Here is a 26757-nt window from a genome sequence, read left to right as displayed (position 1 = left end):
GCAAACTCTTACAGATAGATGTTCAAACTGTATAGAACTTTTGGGATTTTGTTTCAAGATATACAGTTATATAAATGTCAAATTTATTAAATGGTCCTTACATCACTTAGTTTTTACTGGCCCTGTTTTATAAATGTGAGGGATTTGGGGTTTTGTTTTATTTTGGTTTGGTTTGGTTTTGCTTTGCTTTGTGTTTATAAACCTCTACAAATCTAACACAGAAAGACACTGCTTCACTGGTTTTCAACATGGGCACTCTTGGCATTTTGAGAGACAGTGTTTGTTGTCTGAGACTGTCCTATGCATTGCAAGACGTTTAGCAGCCCTAACCCTCATGTACTAAATGCCAGTCGTAGTCCAACTCCTTGTGGGGTGTGATACTGTTCCTGTGGAGAACCACTGGACTATAGACTGTAAGTTGATGATTAATGACTTTATTACACTAGTGAGCACTTGAACGTCCCCATGAGTATACCTACAGAAGTGCCGATTTTAAGTGTTCATCGTCTGTGGCATGGTTTTATTTCTCAAATTTAGAAAGACATATTGTTCCATCATTATGATGATGATTTAATGTTAACAAAAAGCTGTTTCCATTTCAGTGCCTTCTCTTTTTTTCTCCATAGTGGGCTCGGTTTGTTGCAGTTATGCAGGTCATCACACAAACTGCCGAGAATACTGTCAAGCCATTTTTCGAACAGACTCTTCTCCTGGTCCATCTCAGATAAAAGCAGTGGAAAATTATTGCGCCTCTATTAGTCCACAATTAATACATTGTGTGAACAATTATACTCAATCTTATCCAATGAGGAACCCAACGGATAGTAAGTAAAAGGGACATATTCTTCTCATTTCAATCTTTGGTAAAATCGTTTGTAAAAAGAAGTGATACGTTCTTGTAGATATCTGCAGTCTGGGTCATTTGAGAAATATCAGACTTCCTTTGGTATTTAGATTTGGCAGATTGAAGAATATTGTCACAGCCAAAAGGGGCCAAGAAAGATGAAACTGTAGAGGGTATGAGGAAACAGGAATTCTCAATTCTGAGGGTGGGAGAGTTCACTGATATGGATTTTTTAGAGGGAAGTTGGGTAATGACCATTAGGATTTCAAATTATCATAAGCTTCTGATCTAGCAGTTCCATTTCTCAGAATTTATCTCATAAGAAAACTTACATAAATTTGCAAAAATAAATATATATGCATATAAACAATGTTCACTACAATGCTGGTATAATAGAGAAAAATGACAAATAACCCAAACATCCATCAAAACAGCATTGATTAAAATTGATTAAGTAAATTACGGCATACCTATAGAATAATAACACTTGGCAACCAACAAAAAAAAAGGACTTCTTACGTAGAAGTCCAAGGCTGAGTGTGGTCGCTCATGCCTGTAATCCCAGCACTTTGAGAAGCCAAGACAGGCAGATCGTTTTGCGCTCAGGAGTTTGAGACCAGCCTGGGCAACATGGTGAAACCCCGTCTCTACAAAAAATACAGAAATTAGCCAGGTTCACACGCTTGTGATCCCAGCTTCTTGGGAGGCTGAGGCTGGAGAATCACATGAACCTGGGAGGCTGAGGTTGCAGTGAGCCAAGATCCTACCACTGCACTCCAGTCTGGATGACAGAGAGAGAGCCTGTCTAAAAAAACAAAACAAAACAAAAAGGCCAGGCACGGTGGCTCACGCCTGTAATCCCAGCACTTTGGGAGGCTGAGGTGGGCAGATCACCTGAGGTCAGGAGTTCAAGAACAACCTGACCAACATGTTGAAACCCTATCTCTACTAAAAATACAAAAATCAGCCAGGTGTGGTGGCACATGCCTGTAATCCCAGCTACTCGGGAGGCTGAGGCAGGAGAATTGATTGAAACTTGGAGGTGGAGGTTGCATTGAGCCGAGATTGTGCCACAGCACTCTAGCCTGGGCAACAGACCAGACATCGTCAGGAAGGAAGAAGGAAGGAAGGGATGAAGGGAGGAAGGGAGGGAGGGAGGAAGGAAGGAAGGAAGGAAGGAAGGAAGGAAGGAAGGAAGGTAGGCCCGTCCGAGTTGGCCAGCATAGTGGCTCACACCTGTAACCTTAGCACTGTGGGAGGCCTAGATGGGAGGATTGCCTGAGGTCAAAAGTTCAAGACCAGCCTGGACGACATAGTGAGACCCTATGTCTCCAAAAATTTAAAAAATTAACTGGGCATGGTGGCACATAGCTGTAGTCCTAGCTACTGGAGAGGTAGAGACAGGAAGATGGCTTGAGCCCAGGAGGTCAAGGCTGCAGTGAATTATTATTGTGCCACTGCACTCCAGCCTGGGTGACAGAGCAAAACCCTGTCTCTAAAAAATAGTGAAGTCCAAGATGTATTAAGCAAAAAAAAAGTAAATCACAGAACTAAAAATATAGTGTGATACATTTTTAGTTTATACCTAATTGTTTCACTTTATATATTTTCCACAGTGTTTGAATTTTTTGCCAATGAGCAATTATTACTTTTGTAATTAAAAAGTCATAACAATGAGAAGAGAGCCTGATATCTTTTAAAAATTAGGGCCTCCTGATGAAACTGCACCTGAAATGGCTCTTCAGAGTCTCCGCTTTGTACATCCTGGAATCCATTTTCTTCACCTAGAGGTGACCAGATTTATAAAAACTGACTGATTGACCAAACTGACCAAAGACTGATTTATAAGATGTCAGTGTTTTGATTTACACTGGGATATTGAAAGAGGCTCTGTGGCTTATGTCTGTAATCTCAGCGCTTTGTGATGCTGAGGCAGGAGAATCGCTTGAGGCCAAGAGTTTGAGACCAGCCTGGGTAACAAAGTGAGAACCCAGCTCTACAAAAAAAAATAATAATAATTAGCTGGGTGTGGTGACACACCCAGCTCCTCAGGAGGCTGATGCTGGAGGATCGCTTGAGCCCAAGAGTTCAAGGTTGCAGTGAGCCATCATCACTTCACTGCACTCCAGCCAGGGCAACAAAGCAAGACCCTGCCTCGGGGGGAAAAAAAAAGACGAAAAGAAAGAAAGACTTGTTTTTTGTAACTCAATAGCAGTACTGTGTGCCTTGTTTGGCCACCATCTAAATCAGAACTCTAATGGCTTTTGACATCCTTTGGTGTAGCTGTGTGGTCAAAATCAGAGGATGAAGCATTGCCCCAATAACCTTCATTTGTTTTAAAGGCAGATCTGTGCTCTCTGACATTTAGTCTATACGAGGTACTGCTGGAGCTAAGGAGATGGCAGCTCAATAAAAAAGCAGAAAGAGGTTTTAAGGGTAGAACAACCGTCTCCATCTTTGCCAATACAGAGGAATCTGGAAAAGAAGGCGCCAAACAGATATGCACAGATTTCTTCCAAAGTCAGAGAAAACTACTTCAAAGAAGCCCTTCTGAATTCTGTAATATGGTTGAAAGTGTTTTTTTATTTCTGATTCTTTGAGAAAATTAAAGGCAGAGCCAAACTGATATCTTGTCAGAGTTCGCTACTGTGTTATTTACGTTACAACTTAGATTAATTAGCATAAGATATATAAAAGCTTTATGTGGTCCTGGAATGTGATGAAATATTGTGTCCGGAATTGGTTCCTTCCGGTGGGTTCTTGGTCTCGCTGACTTCAAGAGTGAAGCCACAGACCTTCGCAGTGAGTGTTACAGCTCTTAAAGGTGGCATCCAGAGTTGTTTGTTCCTCCCAGTGGGTTCATGGTCTCGCTGACTTCAGGAGTGAAGCCGCAGACCTTCGCAGTGAGTGTTACAGCTCATAAAGGTAGTGCCGACCCAAAGAGTGAGCAGCAACAAGATTTATTGTGAAGAGTGAAAGAACAAAGCTTCCACAGCATGGAAAGGGACTGGAGCAGGTTGCCACTGCTGGCTCGGGTGGCCAGCTTTTATTCCCTTATTTGGCCCCGCCCACATCCTGCTGATTGGTCCGTTTTACAGAGTGCTGATTGGTCTATTTTTACAGAGTGCTGATTGCTACCTTTACAAACCTTTAGCTAGCCAGAAAAGTTCTCCAAGTCCCCACCTGACCCAGAGGCCCAGCCGGCTTCACCTCTCAATATGGTGTTTGTGTTTGTTGCTATAAAAATTAGTCATTTCTCTCATGTCAAGAACATAATCCCTTTTAGGTAATTGTTTCTAGCAGGAAATAATTCCAGTTTCATCTACAATACCTTTTCTAGGAATATCAAATACCTCTCCTGTGAGGACTTCTTAGGTGTAGGATGGCCTTTCATTTTTGTAAGGATGGTGCTAAAGATGCCATGATTGGAGACAGTGGTGAATTCTGGTAATAGATACCTTGTCCACCTAAAGCTCCTCACCTTTTTGCTACACTGCAAAGTGATAGAGAATTTGGTAGGGCCTGTATTCTGCAAATACTGACATATAACTAAGAGTAGTAATGGCTTCCACTACACTGCCATGTTCTGTGCTAAGCAGAGCATGACAAAAAAAGAAAAAAAAACATGCACACATATGTTTATTGCAGCACTATTCACAGTAGCAAAGACTTCGAACCAACCCAAATGCCCATCAGTGACAGACTGAATAAAGAAAATGTGGCACATCTACACCGTGGAATACTATGCAGCCATAAAAAAGGATGAGTTCATGTCCTTTGCAGGGACATGGATGAAGCTGGAAACCAACATTCTCAGCAAACTAACACAAGAACAGAAAACAAAATACTGCATGTTCTCACTCATAAGTGGGAGTTGAACTATGAGAACACATGGACACAGGGAGGGGAACATCACACACCAGGGCCTGTCAGGGAGTTGGGGGCTAGGGGAGGGATAGCATTAGGAGAAATACCTAATGTAGATGACAGGTTGATGGGTTCAGCAAACCACCATGGCATGTGTATACCTATGTAACAAATCTGCACATTCTGCACATGTATCCCAGAACTTAAAGTATAATAAAAACAAACAAACAAAAAACAGCTAATTAAGCCACTTATATTCTGAAAATGTAGGTTTATATTGCTGTGACAGAGCTGAAGACCATGCTTGCCAAAATGCCTGCAAGAGAATCCTGATGTCCAAGAAAACGGAAATGGAGATTGTTGATGGTCTCATCGAGGGTTGTAAGACCCAGCCCTTGCCTCAAGATCCTCTTTGGCAATGTTTTCTTGAAAGCTCACAATCTGTTCACCCTGGAGTCACTGTACACCCTCCTCCCTCTACAGGCCTCGATGGGGCTAAATTGCATTGTTGTTCTAAAGCAAACACTTCAACATGTAGGTTAGTATTTCATTTTCCTTTACCAAAATCAGCAGAAAATGGCATTTTAATTAATGATTTTAAGCCTAGCAAATGTGTGTTATATTCTTACGTGGTATAGGTTTAGCATTTAGAAAATATAAAATATTATTTCATCCAACAAATGTGTATTGAGCATTGTGTACCGTATACAAAACATTGTTCTGTATATTGAGTGCTAAAAGCTCTGTGTTTTGGGGTGTGGAGGATTAGCATTGGCAGGGTAGTAAATATTTAAGATGATGCAATAGATGAATTCTATCCTTATAGAGATCATTAAGTAAGCTTACAGTTTAGAAGATGTTTTGATCTGACATCTAAGGGACATTCTCTTTATTAAATCATGAAACTTTGAACTTTTTATTATATTGGTGGATAACCTGGGTTAACACTTATAACCAGAGTTAGGTGGTAGCATATTGGCATTCATCTGGGTGATACACTTAGAGATGAAAAATTAACAATACAAATATAGGATGTAGGAATTGCAGTCTAGAGACAAAAACAAATGGAGATACCTAAGATCATGGTAGAACACAGGTACAATAGAAATGTGCTTTATTAGAGATATCTGGGGTAAAAAGGGACCCCATGTTACTAGGATATCCTGAAATGAATATAAGATACCAGGCGTAAAACAATCTTTCCTGTGGTTTCTAAATTGAATGGACCTTTAGCAAAAAATTTTGCCTAGAATAGCTCATCAGACTTTGGTAATTGTCAATCAAACTTTGGCAAATTTTTTAAAAGACATGAAGGTCGGGCGCGGTGGCTCATGCCTGTAATCCCAACACTTCAGGAGGCTGAGGCAGGGGATCACCTGAGATCAGGAGTTTGAGACCAGCCTGGCCAATATGGTGAAACCCTGTCTCTACTAAAAAATATACAAAATTTAGCTGGGCGTGGTGGCACATGCCTGTAATTCCAGCTACTTGAGAGGCTGAGGCAGAAGAATCACTTGGACCTGGGAGGCAGAGGTTGCAGTGAGCTGAGATTGCGCCACTGCACTCCAGCCTGAGTGACACAGTGAAGACTCCGTCTCAAAATAAATAAATTAATTAATTAAAGACATGAAAAAGAGCGAGACTCTCCAAATAAATAAATGAAAGACATGAAAAATCTCCAAAGAAAATTAACAAAAAGGCTTAAAGGGAAATTAAATTAGGCTTGTAATTAAGGAAATTAGATTGCTTGTAGAAGTTAATAAATATATTTATGGGAAGGATGCTGAGTGTTTCTTTGAATGCCCACAAAAAAGTTTACACCTACATAGAGTCACTAGAGGTTGGAATGGCTGTGTTGTCCCAAAAGAGCTTCAGTAAGGAAGGCTTTTCCCTCTCTCTAACCTTGATACAGGGTTTTATGGTTTGCTGAAGGCTTGCATTTTCATCAGATTTCATCTTCATAAAACCTTAGGAGATAATTGGAGAAATTTATGTAATTTTTCTTTTACACTTAATAAACTAACTATGAGATGTTAAATAACCTGTCCAAGGCAAATACAGATTGACCACCCTTAATCCAAAAATCTGAAATCCAAAATGCTCCAAAATCAGAAACGTTTTGAGTGCTGACATGACACCACAAGTGGAAAATTCCACACCTGACCTCATGTGATGGGTCACAGTCAAAATGCAGTCAAAAGTTTGTATCATGCACAAAATTATTTAAAATACTGTATAAGATTACCTTCAGGCTATGTGTATAAGGTATATATGAACATAAATGAATGTCGTGTTTAGACTTGGGTCCTAGCCCCAAAATATCTCATTAGGTATATACAAGTATTCTAAAATCCAAAAAAAATCCAAAATTTGGGTCCCAAGCATTTCAGATGAGGGATACCCAACCTATAGAAAGTTAAGGACTAGCCAGATGCAGTGACTCACGCCTGTAATTCCAGGGTGAGGCAGATGGATCGCCTGAGGTCAAGAGTTCCAGACCAGCCTGGTCAACATGGCAAAACCCCATCTCTACTAAAAATACACACACACACACACACACACACACAAATTAGCCAGGTGTGGTGGCAGATGCCTATAATCTCAGCTGCTTGGGAGGCTGAGGCACTAGACTCACTTGAACCCAGGAGGCAGAGGCTGCAGTCAGCCGAGATCACGCCACTGCACTCCAGACTGGGTGACAGAGTGAGACTCTGTCTCTAAAAACAAAACAAAAAAGAAAGAAAGTTAAGGACTAGGAAAAAGAAAGCTTCCAGATCGAAGTACCTGATGTAACTTGATCACAGCTTCCTTATTCCCATAATGTGTAAGCCTCACTGATAGCAGGGACCTTGTCTGTTTTATTCACCATTGTATTTCCAGTGCTTTCAACAGGCCCTCACACAAAATAGACACTCAATAAACATTGGTGGGGTGAATGAACAAATGTAAAAGTAAAGATATCTTTGTCATAGGGGTAAATATGACAGTCAAAATATAAGGTGAATGAAAATTTTTACTTATAATTTTGTATATTTCAATAATATGAAAATTTTATTGTAAACATGTATTTTATAAATAAAATGAATATCATGTGTGAGAGCACTTTAGAAATGGTATAAATGTTTTAGCTATATACACATACTTAAGTTGCTTTGTAATCATTGAGTACTAAAAATAAGAAGATTGTGTATTACAATAGTACATAGAGGCTTTGGAATATCTTAGGGAATACAAATGGCTTTAGTATAGTTTTTCAGGGAGAAACTAATGTACCCTAAGTCTATCATGCTTCTTAAAAGAAGTCAGAGGACCATGTCCTAGTTTTACCGTCTGTGACTGAACATAAATATAAGGGAATATATCTTTGTGGAGGCAAAACCATGTACTTTAAGTAAAAGTAAAAAAGAAATCAGAAAGATATAGGGGGAAATAATTGTGCCAGGAACTAAGGATGCACAAATACTGTAATTGAACATTAAATTTGGCACTGAGATTTCTAGCAACCTTGACAAAAAGAGAAAAGGTAGGTGATAAAAGAAGCCTGTTTTCCATGGAAAACAATCAACTTTTTCTGGCTCTAGTTTCTAGGAAATAGTCATTTGGTTTTTTTACTTTTTTTCTCACATATGTTCCAAAGTATATAGTTCATAGAGTTTTAGTTTTATGCAAATCAAATATTTACTTGGTTGGCTCATGTCGGCTTCTGCATTTGTGCTCTTGTTTCAGGGAACTCTGCACTAAACTTTACAGCATGAGCTGGGGCAATACACAGAGTTGGCAAGAGTTTGATCGCTTTTGTGAATATAATCCAGTGGAAGTGTCCATGTTGACCTGTTTAGCGGATGTCCGGGAACCTTGCCAGTTGGGCTGTAGAAACCTTACTTACTGTACTAATTTTAACAACAGGTAAGACAAATTATTATACATGGAATGGAAATATTTTATCATTAATTATAAATAAGTGAAATACCACTTTATTCTGATTTTATTCCTGTTGGGTTAAAAGAAAGTCTTCTTTATGATTTAATCTTTAAATGCAGTATTCCATCTGGTAAGCCACCTCTGGGAAAGGAAACACTATTACAAAGTCCCTTCCAATCTAGAGATACCTCAAGCTTCTGGAATTCAAAGAATCTCTTCTGCCGTCAGTCCCCTCTCCCTTCTACTGTACCACCAGTGGAAGTAATTCATTGTAGAATAAATTATTGTGAACTATTTGGTCATCCAAATGTCCACTTTTAAACAGTTTACTTTAAAGGACCTTGAGACTGGTTGAGGTTTCTTCTCTGTGAGTCTCCTGTTTCATACAAAAATATTTCTTTACAAAAGCAATTCAAATAGATGTTTTCCCAGGGTATCAAGTATCATTAGAAAAATAAGGAGGCAAGAACTGAGCCTTGGAGCATATCAACAGTTAATGGTTGAAGAAACCAAAGAAAACAGAAGAGGGCACCGGAAGCACGAAATGAGAGAACTCCATACAGAAGCGAGAGAGAGAGAGTTACTAAAGAAGAGGTGGCTGATTTATAAGTTACAACCCAGAAATAAAGAGGGCAAAAGGGAAGAGAATCATTCAATTGGGCCAGAAGGAAGTTCTAGATATTTTTGTCAGATGGTGTTTACTTCAAGCTAACACACGTCTTAGTTTTTTTAAAGTACTCAGAGTATTACTTAAGAGTGAGAAAATTGAGATATCTTTAAAACTGGTGATAGAGTATTAGCCAGTAAAGACCTGATTTAGAGATTGAGTACATCTGAAATGTTTGAAAGTTAGACTTCGGCACATAGTTCTGGTCTGGCTTCTGGTCATTGTGGAGTAGCTTGTATGAGAATAACAGTCCTACCAATACCAATTATGAACTCCGCACAAAATATAAAAGAACAATTGTTTTGAAGGTATTGGAGACTGATCAAAAGCAGGAGGGTCTACATCTTTTTTTTTTATTATTTTTGAGACAGAATCTCACTCTGTCACCCAGGCTGGAGTATAGTGGCATGATCTCGGCTCACTGCAACCTCCACCTCCTGGATTCAAGCAATTAATTCTCCTGCCTCAGCCTCCCAAGTAGCTGGGATTACAGGCGCCTGCCACCACGCCCAGCTAATTTTTTTGTGTGTGTGTATTTTTAGTAGAGACGGGGCTTCACCATCTTGGCCAGGCTGGTTTCGAACCCCTGATCTCAAGTGATCTGCCTGCCTCAGCCTCCCAAAGTGCTAGGATTACAGGCGTGAGCCACCACGAGTGGCCAACGTCTCTTGAAAGATAGAAACCACACTGAGCGAAAGCCACATTTGTGCACTTCTTCCTCATAGGCACTTTCAGTTTCTTTTCATGGGGAGTAGAGTTCAAGCAGAAAGCAGCAGTCTTGGCCTAAGGAGTGAGACATCAGAGTTTGGTCCTGCCAGAGAAGCTAGATATTGAAGGAAAAAAAAATCCCACAAGGGAGGGAACCACAAAAAGAAATGTCCCAAAATCCATAAACAGACTCCTTTTAAGTCCTTGGCTGACTCCTAAATTGTACTTTTGCAGGATGAGACTACAAGGAACCCAGGGGAAGGTGAACATAGACTATAGCAGTTAGCATTTGCTGGGCAGACGATTTAGAATTCAGATTATGCCAAGTTAGAAGGGCCTAGTAAACCCCATAAGGGCCAAACCTTGGGAGTACATACGACATCCAAGAGCTAAGAGTAAAGCTGAAAAACCTTAACAAAACCTGAAACTGCCTCCAGAGGAAGGAGGTATTTGTCAGTAATTTAACTGCCTGCTGGTGTGAAAACAACATTCCTCCAAAGAAGGTAACAAAATCCTAAATCCCACAAAGTATCATGCATAATGTCTATTATACAATCAAAAATTACTAGAAATGAGAAAAATAGGAAATATGACCCATAGTTAAGAGAAAATACAATCATACCCATTGGTGACCCAACTATTGAAATTAGCAGATAAAGAATCTAATTATGATAAATATATTGAAAGATCTACAGGTAAAGATAGATATAGGTGAGATATGGAAGCTCTAAAAAAAAACCACATGGAAACTCTAAAACTGAGAAATGCAATATCTAAAATAAATTTATTGTAGGGAATGGAAAATAGACACAGCAGAAGAAAAAGGTCAGTGACCTCGGAGATTGCTCAATAGAAGTTATCTAAACCAAAGCACAGAGAATAAGTGATATAACATCTGTGGTAGTAACCCAGAAGGAAAGGAAAGAAAGGAGCAGAAAAATATTTGATTAAACCTTGGCTGAAATTTTTCCAAATGTGATCAAATACATTAACCCACTTTTTGGGAAACCTTAGTAAACGCTAAGTCAGATAAATACAAAGAGAGACACACCTAGCACATTATAGTCAAACTGTTGAAAACCAGAGGCAAAGAGAAATAGTTAAAACAACCAAAGGGAGAAAAAAAGACACTTTACATATGATGGAATAACAATAAAAATGACAAGTGACTTCCTTTCAGAAACAATGGAGAACCAAAGACCATCAAGTAGTATCCCAAGTAGTATCCTTAAAGTACTCAGAGAAAAAAAAATCTTATATTCAATGAAAATATTCTTCAAAAATAAAGGTATTTCTAGATATTACAAAAAAAAACAACCTCAGAATTTTCTGCCAGCAGTCTCTCACTACAAGAAATTCTTCAGTCTGAAGGAAAATGCCACATAAAAACTCAGACCTATAGAGCACTGGGATTGGTAAATGTTGGTAAACATGAAAAATATTTTTTCTTTATTTTCTTTTTCTTTTTTTTTCTTTTGTATTTTATTTTTCAAAAGTAATTGGTTAAAGCAAAAATAATAACAATGTATTGTGGAATTTATACATAGAAGTAAAATATATGATATATGACAGTAGCAAAAAGGATAAGAGAGAGGTAAATAATTATACCGTTATAAGTTTCTTACATTATTTGTGACATTGTATAGTATTAATTCAAGGAAAACTATAATAAATAATGGACATATATTATGCCTAGAGCATCCACTAATTTAAAACACAACACAAAGAGGTATAGCTAAGAAGCTAATAGGAAATATAAAATGGAAAACTAAAATAATACTTGATCCATCCAAAAGAAGACAGAAAGAAAAAGGAGACAAATTGAAAACCACAGCAAAATGATAGAGACTTAAACCCAACTGTATCAATAATTACATAAATGTAAATGAACTAAAAACATCGATTGAAAGGCAGAGGTTGTTAGAAAGACAAAGAATATTATTGGAGATAAAGAGTATCACCTTATAATGATCAAAGTTCAATTTATCATGAAGATACAATTAACCTAAATATATATGCACCTAATGTCAGATAGATGCATATACTCAAAATACTTAAAAACAGAAGTAAACCCTAAAGAGAGAGAAATACTCAATCATATTCAGAAATGTTAACACCTCTCCCTCACTAATAGAACAAATGGAAAAAAATCAGTGAGGATATAGAGGATTTGAACAACATATGCTGGGTTAAAAAGCAAGTCTCAACCACTGTCAGAAGATGAAAATCATAAAAAGTGTATTTTCTGAACACAACAGAATCAAATTGGAAATCAATAAAAATAAACTATATTGAAATATTCCCAAATATTTGGTAATTAAACAAACGCTTCTAAATAATTTATGCAACAAAGAAGAAATCACAAAGGAAATGCTTGAACCTGGGAGGCAGAGGTTGCAGTAAGCCAAGATTGCACCACCACACTTCAGCCTGGGCAACAGAGCAAGACTCTCTCAAAAAATAAATGGAATACTATGAACAACTTTATGCCAGTAAATCCTGCAATTTAGATGAAATGGATGCATTCCTTAAAAACCAAAACTAACACAAGAAGAAGTACAAGTTAGGATTATTCTTATAACTATTAGAGAAATTGAATTTGTAATTATAAATCTTCACACAAGGAAAACTTCTGGCTTTACTGGTAATGCTTACCAAACACATAAGGAAAAAATTATGCAATTATTACACAGAATTTTTCAGGAAGCAGATAACATATCCCAACTCCTCTTATGAGGCTAGCATTACCTTGATACCAAAACCGACATGGACATTAAAAACAAGGTAACTATTGTCCTGTGTCACTCAGAGATGCCAAAATCCTCAATAAAAGATTAGGAAATTCAATTCAAGTATAGGAAACTGATTTTCAACAAGAGCAGCAAGGCAATTCAATACAAAAATAAACATCTTTTCAGCCAGGCATGGTGGTTCACCCCTATAATCCCAGCAGTTTGGGAGGCTGAGGCAGTTGGAATGCCTGAGCTCAGGAGTTTGAGACCAGCCTGGGCAACATGGTGAAACACCATCAATCAAAAATACAAAATATTGGCCGGGCACGGTGGCTCACGCCTGTAATCCTAGCACTTTGGGAGGCCGAGGTGGGTGGATCACCTGAGGTCAGGAGTTCGAGACCAGCCTGGCCAACATGGTGAAACCCCGTCTTTACTAAAAATACAAAAAAAAAATTAGCCAGGCATGGTGGCGGGCGCCTGTAAACTTGGGAGGCTGAGGCAGGAGAATCTCTTGAACCTGGGAGGCGGAGGTTGCAGCGAGCTGAGATCACATCATTGCACTCCAGCCTGGGCAACAAGAATGAAACTCCGTCTCAAGAAAAAAAAAAAAAAAATTTGCTGGGTGTAGTGGTGTGCATCTGTAGTCCCAGCTGCTCAGGAGGCTGAGGTGGGAGGATGGCTTGAGCCTGGAAGGTGGAGGTTGCAGTGAGCCAAGATCATGCCATTGCACTCCAACCTGGGTGACAGAGTGAGACCCTATCTCAAAAAAAAAATTTTAAAAGGCTGGGCATGGTGGCTCACGCCTGTAATCCTAGCACTTTGGGAGGCCAAGGTGGGTGGATTACCTGACGTCAAGAGTTCAAGACCAGCCTGGCCAACATGGTGAAACCTCGTCTCTACTAAAAATACAAAAACTAGCGGGACATGGTGTCGGGCACCTGTAATCCCAGCTACTCAGGAGGCTGAGGCAGGAGAATCGCTTGAACCCGGGAGGTGGAGGTTGCAGTGAGCTGAGATTGTGCCACTGCACTCCAGCCTGGGCAACACAGCAAAAACTCCGTCTCAAAAAAATAAAAAATAAAATAAAATAAAATAAATAGAAACATCTTTTCAACAAATAATACTAGAATAATTGAATATCTTTATGGAGGGGGAAAAAATGAACCTCAACCTGTGTTTCACACCCTACACAAAAAACTGCTTCCAGATGGATCATAGAACTAAACATAAAAACTAAAAATTTAAAGCTAATAGGAGAACATCTTCACAAACTTTGTGTGGGCAAAGATTTTGTAGACAGGACACAAAATATACAATTTTAAAAGAAAAAAATGAATTAGACTTCAACCGTAAAATCTTTTGTTTGCCAAAAGACATCATTTAAAACTTGAAGGGTCAAGTCATAGACTTGAGAGGGAATGTTCAACATATCATGCACAGGTGCGTGCATACACACACACACACACACACATATTTGTCAAAGAACTTGTGTATCCAGAATACATAAATAACTCCTACAACATCATGATGAAAAGTAAAACAACTCAATTTTAAAATTATGCAAAAAAGGCCAGGTGTGGTGGCTCACACCTGTAATCTCAACACTTTGGGAGGCCGAGGCAGGTGGATCACTTGAGGTCAAGAGTTCAAGGCCAGCCTGGCCAACATGGTGAAACCCCGTCTCTACTAAAAATATTTTTAAAAATTAGCTGGGCGTGGTGGCAGGCACCTGTAGTCTCAGCTACTTGGGAGGCTGAGACAGGAGAATCGCTTGAACCTAGGAGGTGAAAGTTGCCGTGAGCTGAGATCGCGCCACTGTACTCCAGCCTGGGCGACAGACCAAGACTCCATCTCAAAAAGAAAAAAAAAGAAAAAAATTGTGCAAGAAACTTTCAAAGACCCTTTACCGAAGAAGGACATCACAATGGCCATTTAATCAAGTATATGAAAAAATGTTCAACATCACTAATTATCAGTGAAATACAAATTAAAACCACAATGAACTATCCCTTCACGTGTTAAAATGGCTATTATCAAAAAGATGGAAGATAACAATTGTTAGCAAGGATGTGGAGAAAAGGGAAGTCTTGTACACTGTTGATGGAAATGTGAGTTAGTACAGCCATTATGGGAAACAGTATGGGGGGTCCTCAAAAAATTAAAGATAGAAGGTACCATATGATCCAGCAATTCCACTACTAGGTACATATCTAAAGGAAAGGAAATCAGCGTGTTGAAGAGATATTTCACTCCCACATTCACTGCAGCATTATTTACAATAGCCAAGATATAGAATCAACCTGTATTCATCAATGAATGAATGAATGGATAAAGAATATGTGGTATATATACACTGTGGAATCCTATTCAGCCTTTATAAAGAAGGAAATCCTGTTGTTTGCAACAATATGAATGAACCTGGAGGACACTAAATAAAATAAGCCAGGCACAGAAAGACAAATACTGCACGATCTCACTTATATGTGGAATCTAAAAAAATCAAACTCATGGAAGCAGAGAATAGAATAGTGGTTACCAGAGGGTGGCTGGAAAAGGTGGTGCAGGAGGAGGAGAGAGAAGAGGGAGGAGAGAGGGGAGAGGATTGGGAAAATGTTGGTCAAAGGACACAAAATTTTATTTAGACAAAAGGAGTAAGTTCAAGAGATCTATTATACAATGTGGTAACTATAGTTAACAGTGAGTTGTATACTTGAAAGTTGCCAAGAGAGTAGATGTTAAATGTTCTTACCACAAAAAATTTATAAGTATGTGAGGTAATGCATATTTTAATTAGCTTAATTTAGCCATTCCACGTGTCATGTTTAAATATATTACGTTGCACACAATAAATATATAATTTTTGTCCATTTAAAAAATTTAAAAGAAATAGCCATCTAGTTCATTAAAGGGTTCATTATTATCAGTCATGGCAAAATACAAATTAAAATAGCAATTCAGTGCCTCCTCACCCTCACAAGAATGCCTGAAATTAAAAGACTGGTAAGCATATGAAGCAAGTGGAATTCTTGTAGTATGTTACTACTGGGAGTAGAAGATAGTTTGAGGACTTTGGAGCTTTTTTTCAGTTTCTTCAAAAGTTAAATCTATGACCTAACAATTTTATCCTGAAGCATTTACCCAAGAGACATGAAAACATATGTCCAAATAAAGACCTGTCTAGTACCCTTATTCGTAATAGCCCAAAAAATGGGGGAGAGGAACCAAAACATCTATCAGGAGAATGAAAGAATATAACATTGTGGTGCATCCAAACAATGGGATAGCAATGGATGAATCTTACATTGAGAAAAAAAGCCCAACACAAAATACATTCTTGACACATGAGATCCAAGAATAGGCAAATGTAATCTATGGTGATAAAGATCAGAATATCCTTTCCTCTGCTGGAATCAGGGATTGACTAGAGGGGGCACAAGGGTACTTTATAGGGTGATGAAAATGTTCTAGCCCAGGCATGATGGCTCACACCTATAATCCCAACACTTTGAGAGGCCAAGGTGAGCAGATCGCTTGGGCCCAGGAGTTTGAGACCAGCCTGGGCAACATGGCAAAACCTTGTCTCTAAAGAAAATACAAAAATTAACCAGGTGTGGTGGTGGGTGCCTGTAGTCCCAGCTACTTGGGAGGCTGAGGTGGGAGGATCACCTGAGCCCACGAGGTCGAGGCTGCAGTGAGCTGTGATCATGCCACTGCACTCCAGCCTGGGTGACAGAGTGAGAACCTGTCTCAACAACAACAACAACAGCAACAACAGTGGAGCTTTCCAGTGGCTATAAAACATGTGATACAACAACAGATTGAATGCAGAAGCAGATATGAAAATCCACCTGAGTTCTATTAAGCCAGACATTACAGAGATTTGCAAAACTGTAAAACAGTCCTATCCTTCTCGCTAATGTTTACTTTGGAAAATAGTTATTTTTCATAAAAATACTTATATTAACATGTAATGGGTTTATTATAATTTTAAATAACTTGATAACTACTTTAAAATTTGCTTAAATTTTTTTCAACATGGGGTATTCCTTTATTGCCCAGGCTGGCCTTGAACTCCTGGGCTTAAGCAATCCTCCTGCCACACCTCCTGAGTAGCTGGAACTAGAGGCGTGCCACAATTTTTTTGTTTGTTTGTTTTTGTTTTTTTTTAGTAGAGATGAAATCTTGCTATGTTGCCCAGACTGGTCTCAAACTCCTGAGCTCAAGCTATCTTCCTGCCTTGGCCTCCCAAAGTGCTAGGATTGCAGGTGTGAGCCACTGCACCCAGCCTAGAACAGGCGAAATTAATCTATGGTGATATAAGTATAAATAGTTATGGCCTCTGAGTTGCAGTCAGTAGGGAGGCATTAACTCAACAGCGGCACAAGGGAACTGGCTGAAATGTTGGATGGGTTCCTTAATTGATTTAGATGTGCTTATGGATGTACATATTTGTCAAAGCACACCAAGCTGTACCCATAAAATTGGTGCATTTTGCTTTTGTAAATTATGTTGCCATTTTAAAAAGTTGGCCTCATAATATTTATTTTATGAAATGAAATGGGATAGTCTGGGGATAATAGACCTGTTTGGAGAATTGTGAAGTTTTAAACTGCCCCACAAGAATCTGTTAAAAAGAAAACATGCAATCAGAGTTCAATGCTAGTGTCTACACTGAATCTTCATACAGTCGAAGCTGATATCCTTTCATGGGTTGTATGTGCTTTCTTAAGAAAACCAGATTTTTCTGATGCATTAGTATGTCAGGATTTTACTTGTTGCTTCTCTCTAGAAAATAATTGCCTCTTGATTCTTTCTGGCCTTTTTTCTCTTTAGGCCAACAGAACTATTCAGGAGTTGTAATGCACAGTCAGATCAAGGAGCCATGAATGACATGAAGTTGTGGGAGAAAGGAAGCATAAAGATGCCATTTATCAATATACCTGTTCTTGATATTAAAAAGTGCCAGCCAGAGATGTGGAAAGCAATAGCTTGTTCACTGCAGATTAAACCTTGTCATAGTAAATCTCGGGGAAGTATTATTTGCAAGTAAGTTTCTTTCATCTAACGATTCTCCAGCTTTAGTTCAGACCCTCCGTGATCTCTAGCCAGAGCCTCTCCATAGAATTTTCTCTCTTACCACTTCCTTTGCCTATCACCCCCGTATGTCAAATGCTTTCCCACTTTTTCCTCCTCTAGTTGAAATACTGCTCCCCTCATCACCACCTACTGGCTGTCCTTGTCTCCTCTGAAATACCAGACATTCCTGTAGTCTTCCCAGATTTCTCCAGCTGAAAGTGATTTATCCTTACTACAGATTCCTATAGACCTTTATTTGTACTTCTCTTATGGAACTTAGTTCATGAAACATTTATTAAATACCTCTGATGCACAATTCTATTTTTATATGTTAATTTATGGACTTGTCTTATATTCTGTTAGACGTTGCTCTTCTTCTTCTTTTTTTGTTTTGTTTTGTGTTTTTTTTTTGAGATGGAGTCTCACTGTCGCCAGGCTGGAGTGCAGTGGCATGATCTCAGCTCACTGCAACCTCCACCTCCCAGGTTCAAGCAATTCTCCTGCCTCAGCCTCCCGAGTAGCTGGGACTACACGCCCAGCTAATGTTTGTATTCTTAGTAGAGATGGGGTTTTACCATGTTGGCCAGGATGGTCTCAATCTCTTGACCTGGTGATCCACCCGCCTCGTCCTCCCTAAGTGCTGGGATTACAGGCCTGAGCCACTGCGCCCAGCCGACTTTGCTCTTCTTAAGGAGCTTATTTTGCTTAGGAAATCAAGGATCAAGTAAAGATAGGAGCTGCTATAGTGGGTGAAACCAAAAGCATTTAACACATAGTAATCTGCCCATTGTTCTTCACATATCTTTTTTTCCAAAAGTTTTCCAAAACCAAGTTAATATCCAGCCCCTAAGCTGTTGGTATGTGGCTCAGTGCTGCTGGATACCTTAATAATTTCAACCTTAAACAGAGTCCAGTCTATTCTCTGACATGGCTTCGGGATAACCTGATGGGGAAATACTGAGGTATAACAATTAGGTGACAAGCAAGAGGCAACAAGAGGGGAATATGTAGACTCTTAGCACAGAAAACTTGTAGGAGTCAAATCCCTATTGAAGACCAAGAACATTTTAAAGTAGTGGACTTTCTAGTTGTTATAGGCCAGATGCTAATGTTGATAACTAAAAAGAGACTTAGATAAGGAAGGGAAGGCAAAAGAGGCAAGCAAGCAAACAAGCCAGCATAAGGTCCTAGAAGAGAGGATATATGATTTTTGCAGAGAGTAAATCAGACTAGCTTCATTTAATTTCCTTTCAAAGATACTGAAAAGCCACATTGCTGGTAGTAACAGTACGAAGAAGTGTACAATTTGAGTAAGGGCTTTGGTCTCAGACAACAGAAAGTTAGGGGTGCTTTCAATTTATTATTCAACCTGAGCTCTCCTGTGACTCTTGTTCTCTTTTGCCATACTTAACCAATTATGAAACATGTTAAGTTATGAAAGCTTACTTTCTGGAAAGCTTCAGAAACAAGTGATGTTGACTGGACAACATGAGGAGGTTCCTCAAGCTCTAAACTTATGTGCATTTTTTTTTCAAGATCAGATTGTGTGGAGATTCTTAAAAAATGTGGAGACCAGAACAAATTCCCTGAAGACCACACAGCTGAAAGTATTTGTGAGCTTCTGTCACCTACAGATGATCTGAAGAATTGTATACCTTTGGATACATACCTCAGTAAGTACTTTTTTGTATGTGTGTTTTTAGATTTCAAATACTTCTCTCTTCCAACTATTTGTTTTACTATTTGTTTTGGATGAGCATTTATCTGTTGAGAACATGGGATTCAATGATACCATCTCAATCACAGACTCTTGTTTGCTTGGCCTTTTTGGCCCAGGAAAGAATTGTTGTTTTAAAATATGTAAGCAGAAGTGATTCTATCAGTCTGAGGAGGTACGAACTGTGGTCAGTCAGGAATTCTAAGCAGTGACTCAGGGGGCCAGCATTCTCAGATAACCAGCTCCATATCATTGCTGTCTTCTTACCATAATAATGACTAGAAAGTGGAATTTACCCCCAGAGACTATCAGCCTTTTGTCATCAGAGTGTCAGTGGATGAGAGCCAGGAATTGGCTTGGACTTACTCACCCAACAGGGTATAAAAAATGATAGTCTAGGCCAGGCGTGGTGACTCAAGCCTGTAATCCCAGCACTCTGAGAAGCTGAGGCAGGTGGATCACGAGGTCAGGAGATCGAGACCATCCTGGCTGACACGGTGAGACCCCGTCTCTACTAAAAATACAAAAAAATCAGCCAGGCGTGGTGGTGGGCGCCTGTAGTCCCAGCTACTCCGGAGGCCGAGGCAGGAGAATGGCGTGAACCTGGGAGGCAGAGCTTGCAGTGAGCCAGATTACACCAATGTACTCCAGGCTGGGCAACAGAGCAAGACTCTGTCTAAAAAAAAAAAAAAAAAAAAAAAAAAAGATAGTCTAGCTTAATATGTAAAAATGGAACTTATCTCACTGCTTCAGTTTTTCTCTGCCAAATACTCCCGCCAAAAGCTAGAAGAGCGTGTTGCTATCTCATTGAGGGATCCTGGAGCTGGAGCTCAGCTTCTTGGCAGTGAGACCCATACATGGTGGAAACCAGGGGATGACAAGTAGAACAACTACACACCCAGTAGTTAAGATAAGGGAAGTGTTCAGGCTGCCACCAGGGGGCATCTGTGCCATGATCTGGCTACAAAGGCAGACAGTGAAGTCAGCCTTTGTTTTCCTGTGTTAGGTAGGATTAACAAAAAACAGAACAAATAGAAGTAAAAGAAAGCCCAGAAACAAATAGTCTAGGGCTTCATCATCAGGAATCCAGGCTCCTTTTATCTTTCCCCACCATCCTTAGCATTTAGCTTCAGTCATCAAGATTACTTAATGTACTTTGTCATCACAACATGGCTATTGGAGTTCTAACCACCATAATCTAGTTCCAGATGGTAAAAAGGAAGGGACAGAGCAAACAACTTCTCCCTAGTCACACTGTCCATCCCTAGTTGTAAGGAAAACTGAGAAAGGTTATTTTTTAAGCTCTGGGCCCATTGCGGCCCTAAGTAAAATTGGAGATCTTTTAGTAATCAGGGAGAGAAAAGTATGTGCTGGATTTGTAGCTGGTAGATTTGTAGCTGGTAGATTTGTAGCTGGTAGATTTGTAGCTGGTAGTATTCGCCATATTTTCTCAAGGCCAACAAACTGTGTCCCTTAACCTTTGTGACCAATATAGCAAAAAAGAGAGCATCAGACTGGAATTTAGACCTTTGTGTCTTTGAGCAGATCACTTCTTTGAGCCTCGGCTTCCCTATTTATGAAATAATTAGGCAAAATGAGATGAACTCCAAGGGCCCTTATACCTCTGTTAGTCTTAGAGTATGAGTCTGGCCTAAAATCAAGTAAGCAACACTTATTGTATTTATAATTCTAGATTCTATTACAGCAGGCAAATATTTGTGTAGAAGGAAACTATATCAATGGGAGGAAAATTAAATATCTCTTTAAATATCACACATGGTTTCTATCAAGTGAGACTCTTCCTTGGCCATGATTTCCGAAGTTAAATATAATCATGGTTTGGAGTCCATACATATTACCATAATAAATTCTCATTTATGATAAAACACGCTAAATTATCCTTCTTAGACATCTTATTTGACCACCCTATCCAAAATATACCTGTCACTTTCTATCCCCTGACACTACTTATTACTTACAATTTTCTGACTTAATTATTTATTTATAGATACACATATACATACATAGCATGTGTGTGTGTGTGTGCATATATATATATATATATATATATATATTTTTTTTTTTTTTTTTTTTTTTTTTTTTTTTGAGATGGAATCTTACTCTGTTGCCCAGGCTGGAGTGCAGTAGTGCAATCTCGGCTCATTGCAGCCTCTGCTTCCCAGGTTCAGGCCATTCTCCTGCCTCAGCCTCCCGAGTAGCTGGCACATGCCACCACACCCAGCTAAATTTGAGGGGGGGCTTTTTTTTTTTGAGAAAGAGTTGCACTCTGTCTCCCAAGCTGGAGTGCAGTGATGTGATCTCGGCCCACTGCAACATCTGCCTCCCGGGTTCAAGCAATTCTCCTGCCTCAGCCTCCTGAGTAGCTAGGATTACAGGCACCTGCCACCATGCCCAGCTAATTTTTATATTTTAGTAGAAACAGGGTTTCACCATGTTGGCCAGGCTGGTCTCAAACTCCTGGCCTCTGGTGATCCGCCCGCCTCAGCCTCCCAAAGTGCTGGGATTACAGGCGTAAGCCACTGTGCCCAGCTCATACATAGTGTATTTATTGTCTGTTTCTCTACTAGATGTAAACTCTATGTTAGAGACTTGTCTATTTTGTTCATCACGGTATCTCCAGCACCTAGAACCTTGCCTGGAATATTGTAGATCCCAATAAATTTTTAAAAAGAATGAATGTATGTTTATGTGAAATTCATCATTTCACAAATGAAAGAATCTCGGTGTTTTAATAGCTTGGTAGAATCAGGCCTTACTTTATGCTCATGAGCTCTTCATTTATTCCAGCCATAATTAATTCAGATAATTTACAGTTCTCTCTTACTCTTTTAGGTTGGTTAAACTAATCTGTTTTGGTTTTTTCAGGGCCAAGTACTTTAGGTAACATTGTAGAAGAAGTGACTCATCCCTGTAACCCAAATCCTTGCCCTGCCAATGAGCTCTGTGAAGTAAACCGAAAAGGATGTCCATCTGGAGATCCCTGTCTTCCATACTTTTGTGTTCAAGGTAAGAGGTAGGTGGGTGTGAGAAGAGGATGGATAGGTGCTGCTAGTGTTTCTTTATAGGAGCTATCTTTCTTTTTTTCAGTCCTGCTCCTTCTGTAATATAGGGGTTATCTTCGGAGTGAGATTATGAGGGACTTCATGTTCTATATTATGTTTTTCTATAATGTTTGAGATTTTCTCATTAAATATGTATTATTGATGTAAGCAGGAAAAGACAGACACTTGTAATCCTCCATTGTTATTTAAATTGTAAACTAATAATAACAGTCTAAAACTTGACTCTCGTGAGTTGCAGGGTTCTAGACTATGAAAGAAAAGAAGCTCAGACCAGCTTTTTGTACTTTCTCTTCTATGTTGTAATGTTTGAAAAAAAATACTCTACATTGTTCATGTTTTTTCTTTCCTTTCCTTTAGTATATAGAGAAATAGCATATTCAATAGAATGTATAGCTATCTCCATAAAGATTAATGTTATGTTGAAATGTATATAACTTTAAGGCTGAAGGATTTTTATCCCATAGAATTATGATAGTCTTTATCTTTCTGTCAATCCCTTTAGAATATAGTTGTTGCAACATTTTGCTTCTTTTTATCTATTTCCCAATTGAGAATGTTTCTTTATCATGTTAGAATCAAGATTTTAAAAAAGGCCGGGCGCAGTGGCTCACACCTGTAATCCCAGCACTTTGGGAGGCCGAGGCGGGCGGATCACGAGGTCAGGAGATCGAAACCATCCTGGCTAACGTGGTGAAACCTTGTCTCTACTGAAAATACAAAATATTAGCCGGGCACGGTAGCGGGCGCCTGTAGTCCCAGCTACTCGGGAGGCTGAGGCAGGAGAATGGCGTGAACCCGGGAGGTGGAGCTTGCAATGAGCCAAGATCGCGCCACTGCACTCCAGCCTGGTGGACAGAGCCAGACTCCGTCTCAAAAAAAAAAAAAAAAAAGATTAAAAAAAAAGTTTTTTTTTTTGAGACGGGGTTTCACTCTTGTTACCCAGGCTAGAGTGTAATGGCACTATCTTGGCTCACTGCAACCTCTACCTCCTGGGCTCAAGCAATTCTCCTGCCTCAGCCTCCCAAGTAGCTGGGATTACAGGCACCCACCACCATGCCCAGCTAATTTTTGCATTTTTAGTAGAGACAGCAGGGTTTCACCATGTTGTCCAGGCTGGTTTTGAACTCCTGACCTCAGGTGATCTACCTACCTCAGCCTCTCAGAGTGCTGGGATTACAGGTGTGAGCCACTGCGCCCGGCCTTAAAATATTTTTAAAGTAAAATAAAGCAAAAGATGAAATAAGCATGATGTCTCAAAGGATCATCTATAATATATGTGTAATACTGTAATATATCGGCTATAGAGTCATAATCTTGTCAAAATTGGAAATGTCAGACTGTTTTAAATTTCAAGATCGTATTTTCTGTCCATTTACCCTTACATTATAAGTTGGTCAGTATTTTCTTTGGCAAGAAAATAAGATATAGTTACTTAAAATGGTGACATCTGTATTTCATATTATTTAAATATAGAATTCAATTCAGGGGCCGGGCGCAGTGGCTCACACCTGTAATCCCAGCACTTTGGGAGGCCGAGACAGGCAGATCACGAGGTCAGGAGATCGAGACCATCCTGACTAACGCGGTGAAACTCCATCTCTACTAATAATACAAAAAAAATTAGCCGGGCATGGTTGTGGGCACCTGTAGTCCCAGATACTCAGGAGACTGAGGCAGGAGAATGGCGTGAACCTGGGAGGTGGAGCTTGCAGTGAGCCGAGATCGTGCCACTGCACTCCAGCCTGGGCGACAGAGCGAGACTCCATCTCAAAAAAAAAAAAAAAAAGGAATTCAATTCAGAATCCTCTTGTTTCATTAAACTCAGAAAACCCATCATATAATAAGATAGAAAATGGAAAATGGGTTTTCCATAAGCCCACCCAAATATTCAGTTTTTCCTTGAATTTAAGGTATACTTGTTTTCCATCACTAAAAGTTTTTCTGAACAATATTATTCTAAAAATACTGGCCAGGCGCGGTAGCTCACGCCTGTAATCCCAGCACTTTGGGAGGCTGAGGTAAGTGGATCACGAGGTCAGGAGTTTGAGACCAGCCTGGCCAATATGGTGTAACCCCATCTCTACTAAAAATACAAAACTTAGCCGGGTACAAAAATTAGCTGGGTGTGGTGGCACGCGCCTGTAGTCCCAGCTACTCGGAAGGCTGAGGCAGAAGAATCACTTGAACCTGAGAGGCAGAAGTTGCACTGAGCCAAGATCGTGCCACTACACTCCAGCCTGGGCAACAGAGCAAGACTCCGTCTCAAAAAAAAAAAAATACTGTTAGTTTCCCTATTCTATTTTTTAAAATATATGTGATTTTAAAATATTTTTTACTAGCCCCTACAAATAAAAACTTACATATCTTACAGCACTGTTATACTGAATGATAGGTCACTTTGGGGTACAGATCTGTAATCACCACCATCCTCCAGAATGTGGAATTTTAATTTGAGAGGTATGTTTTTGGCCAATGAACCAAAGCAATTCCTTAATTTGGTGAAAGTTCTATTACATAATCTTTAATAGTGATTTAGTACCTATAAGACTTTTATCAAGTGTATATCTAATGTTATAAAACAATGTCATAGAACAGTACCATCTCTCTCAGCTAATTTTTGCTTGTACAGGTTGCAAACTGGGAGAAGCTTCTGATTTCATTGTCCGTCAAGGGACACTAATCCAGGTGCCATCATCTGCAGGGGAAGTTGGTTGTTATAAAATCTGTTCATGTGGACAAAGTGGACTCTTAGAAAACTGTATGGAAATGCACTGTATAGACCTCCAGAAGTCTTGTATTGTTGGAGGAAAAAGAAAAAGTGAGTCTTAAGCTCTGATTTTGTTTTTAATATGAGATTAGTTATTTTTACTTTGTAGGAAGAATACTGGATAGATTCTGACCACAGAGTAAGGTCTGCATATCAGATACTCCAGGGCAGTATTTTTCAAACTATACAGAGCACTAGGACTTCTAAGGAAGTCTTTAGAAGTCCCCTCAATAAGGGGCTAATGGCTAATAATAATTAATATTTATTGAATTCTAATCATGTGCTAAACACAAAGCTAAGTCTTGCCTTACATTATCTCATTAAATCCTCCAAGTTACACTTTGATATAGGTAATAATAATACCTGTATTACCCTTACTGCATAGATGAGGAAGCTGATGCTTAAAGAGTTCACCCAGCTAGTAAATGACCAAATCTGGATTCTGCTCCAGGTCTAGTTGACTCCAAATCCCTTACGCTTCACAGGCCAAGGACACAGGTAATCTTCCCCCGACCCTTTCCTCAGGCATACCCCACCCCACCCTCACTTCACCAGAAGTGAAACTCAGATTTTGACATCATGGAAAGCAAGTGGGTGTAGGAACTACACTGTTAGGAGTTTGGAAAAAAAGTACATTAAAAAGTACTTTGACCACCTTCCCTAAAAATCTTAGACTCCACTGCTTCCTTAACCATCTTTTGCTTGTAGCCCCAACAACTATTCATGTCAATATATGATTTCAAACAATTGTGAAAAAACACCACTTTTTAGGATCTGTTCCCTCCCCACAGGCTCACTCTGCTACCCCATTTCTACTCCCATCCCCTACCCCTTCAACCATAGTAGTTCAGCTTTTATATGCTTTTTGGTTTACTCTTCTGTGTGAGATTTGATTAGAAAGAAGAGTGCTCTTGGCTAAAATTAGCTCTCAAATTTCTGCCTTAGAGCAAGTCAGGTATTTATCTCTCAATCCATATTCTGCTTGACTAAACTATGAAGGTAGGTACTTTGTATCACAGAAAATATCAGGACAGATTCATTCCTTCTGTAACATTTCACTGACTAAATGCCTATTCTGTACAAAAGAGCATACTAGTGCCTTATGGAGCTGAAACCCGGATGGGGGATGAGATCATGCTTTATGTGTTAAGATAAGAGAATTTGAGCCAAAAAAAGTTGCAGACCAAGTGCTCTTCTGGGGGCTGGGCATTCCTGCCAGGGCATCAGAAGAGTCTTTGATCCAAAGATGGCATCAGGTCTGGCCCTGGACAGATGAGCTTTCAAAGCAGAAGGGGCAGCCAGAAACATTCTTAGAGGATAGGGAGCACCCTGGTAAGACCAGCACTTCAGGGGCTTGGAGGAATATGATAGG

General features: G+C 39.4%; 1 protein-coding gene across 8 annotated transcripts in view; it reads left to right on the top strand.

Moving 5' to 3' along the window:
* RECK (reversion inducing cysteine rich protein with kazal motifs) overlaps window positions 1-26757 on the top strand; it is an 87437-nt gene that overhangs the window by 45706 nt on the left and 14974 nt on the right. For 6 of the 8 annotated variants that reach the window (XM_063788604.1, XM_024345630.3, XM_024345629.3 and 3 more), the window contains 7 exons: window positions 627-824; window positions 4982-5249; window positions 8438-8617; window positions 17576-17788; window positions 19355-19491; window positions 22422-22562; window positions 25248-25436. In XM_063788604.1, coding sequence (XP_063644674.1) covers window positions 627-824; window positions 4982-5249; window positions 8438-8617; window positions 17576-17788; window positions 19355-19491; window positions 22422-22562; window positions 25248-25436 — 1326 coding nt within the window. Of the gene's footprint in view, window positions 1-626; window positions 825-2460; window positions 3471-4981; window positions 5250-8437; window positions 8618-17575; window positions 17789-19354; window positions 19492-22421; window positions 22563-25247; window positions 25437-26757 lie in introns of those variants that run through there. The other 2 variants (XM_024345633.3, XM_024345634.2) reach the window with 2 other exon arrangements.

Source organism: Pan troglodytes, chromosome 11 (assembly GCF_028858775.2).
Source record: "Pan troglodytes isolate AG18354 chromosome 11, NHGRI_mPanTro3-v2.0_pri, whole genome shotgun sequence".
Taxonomy (NCBI): Eukaryota; Metazoa; Chordata; class Mammalia; order Primates; family Hominidae; genus Pan; species Pan troglodytes.
This window is presented reverse-complemented; position numbering and strand designations above follow the sequence as displayed.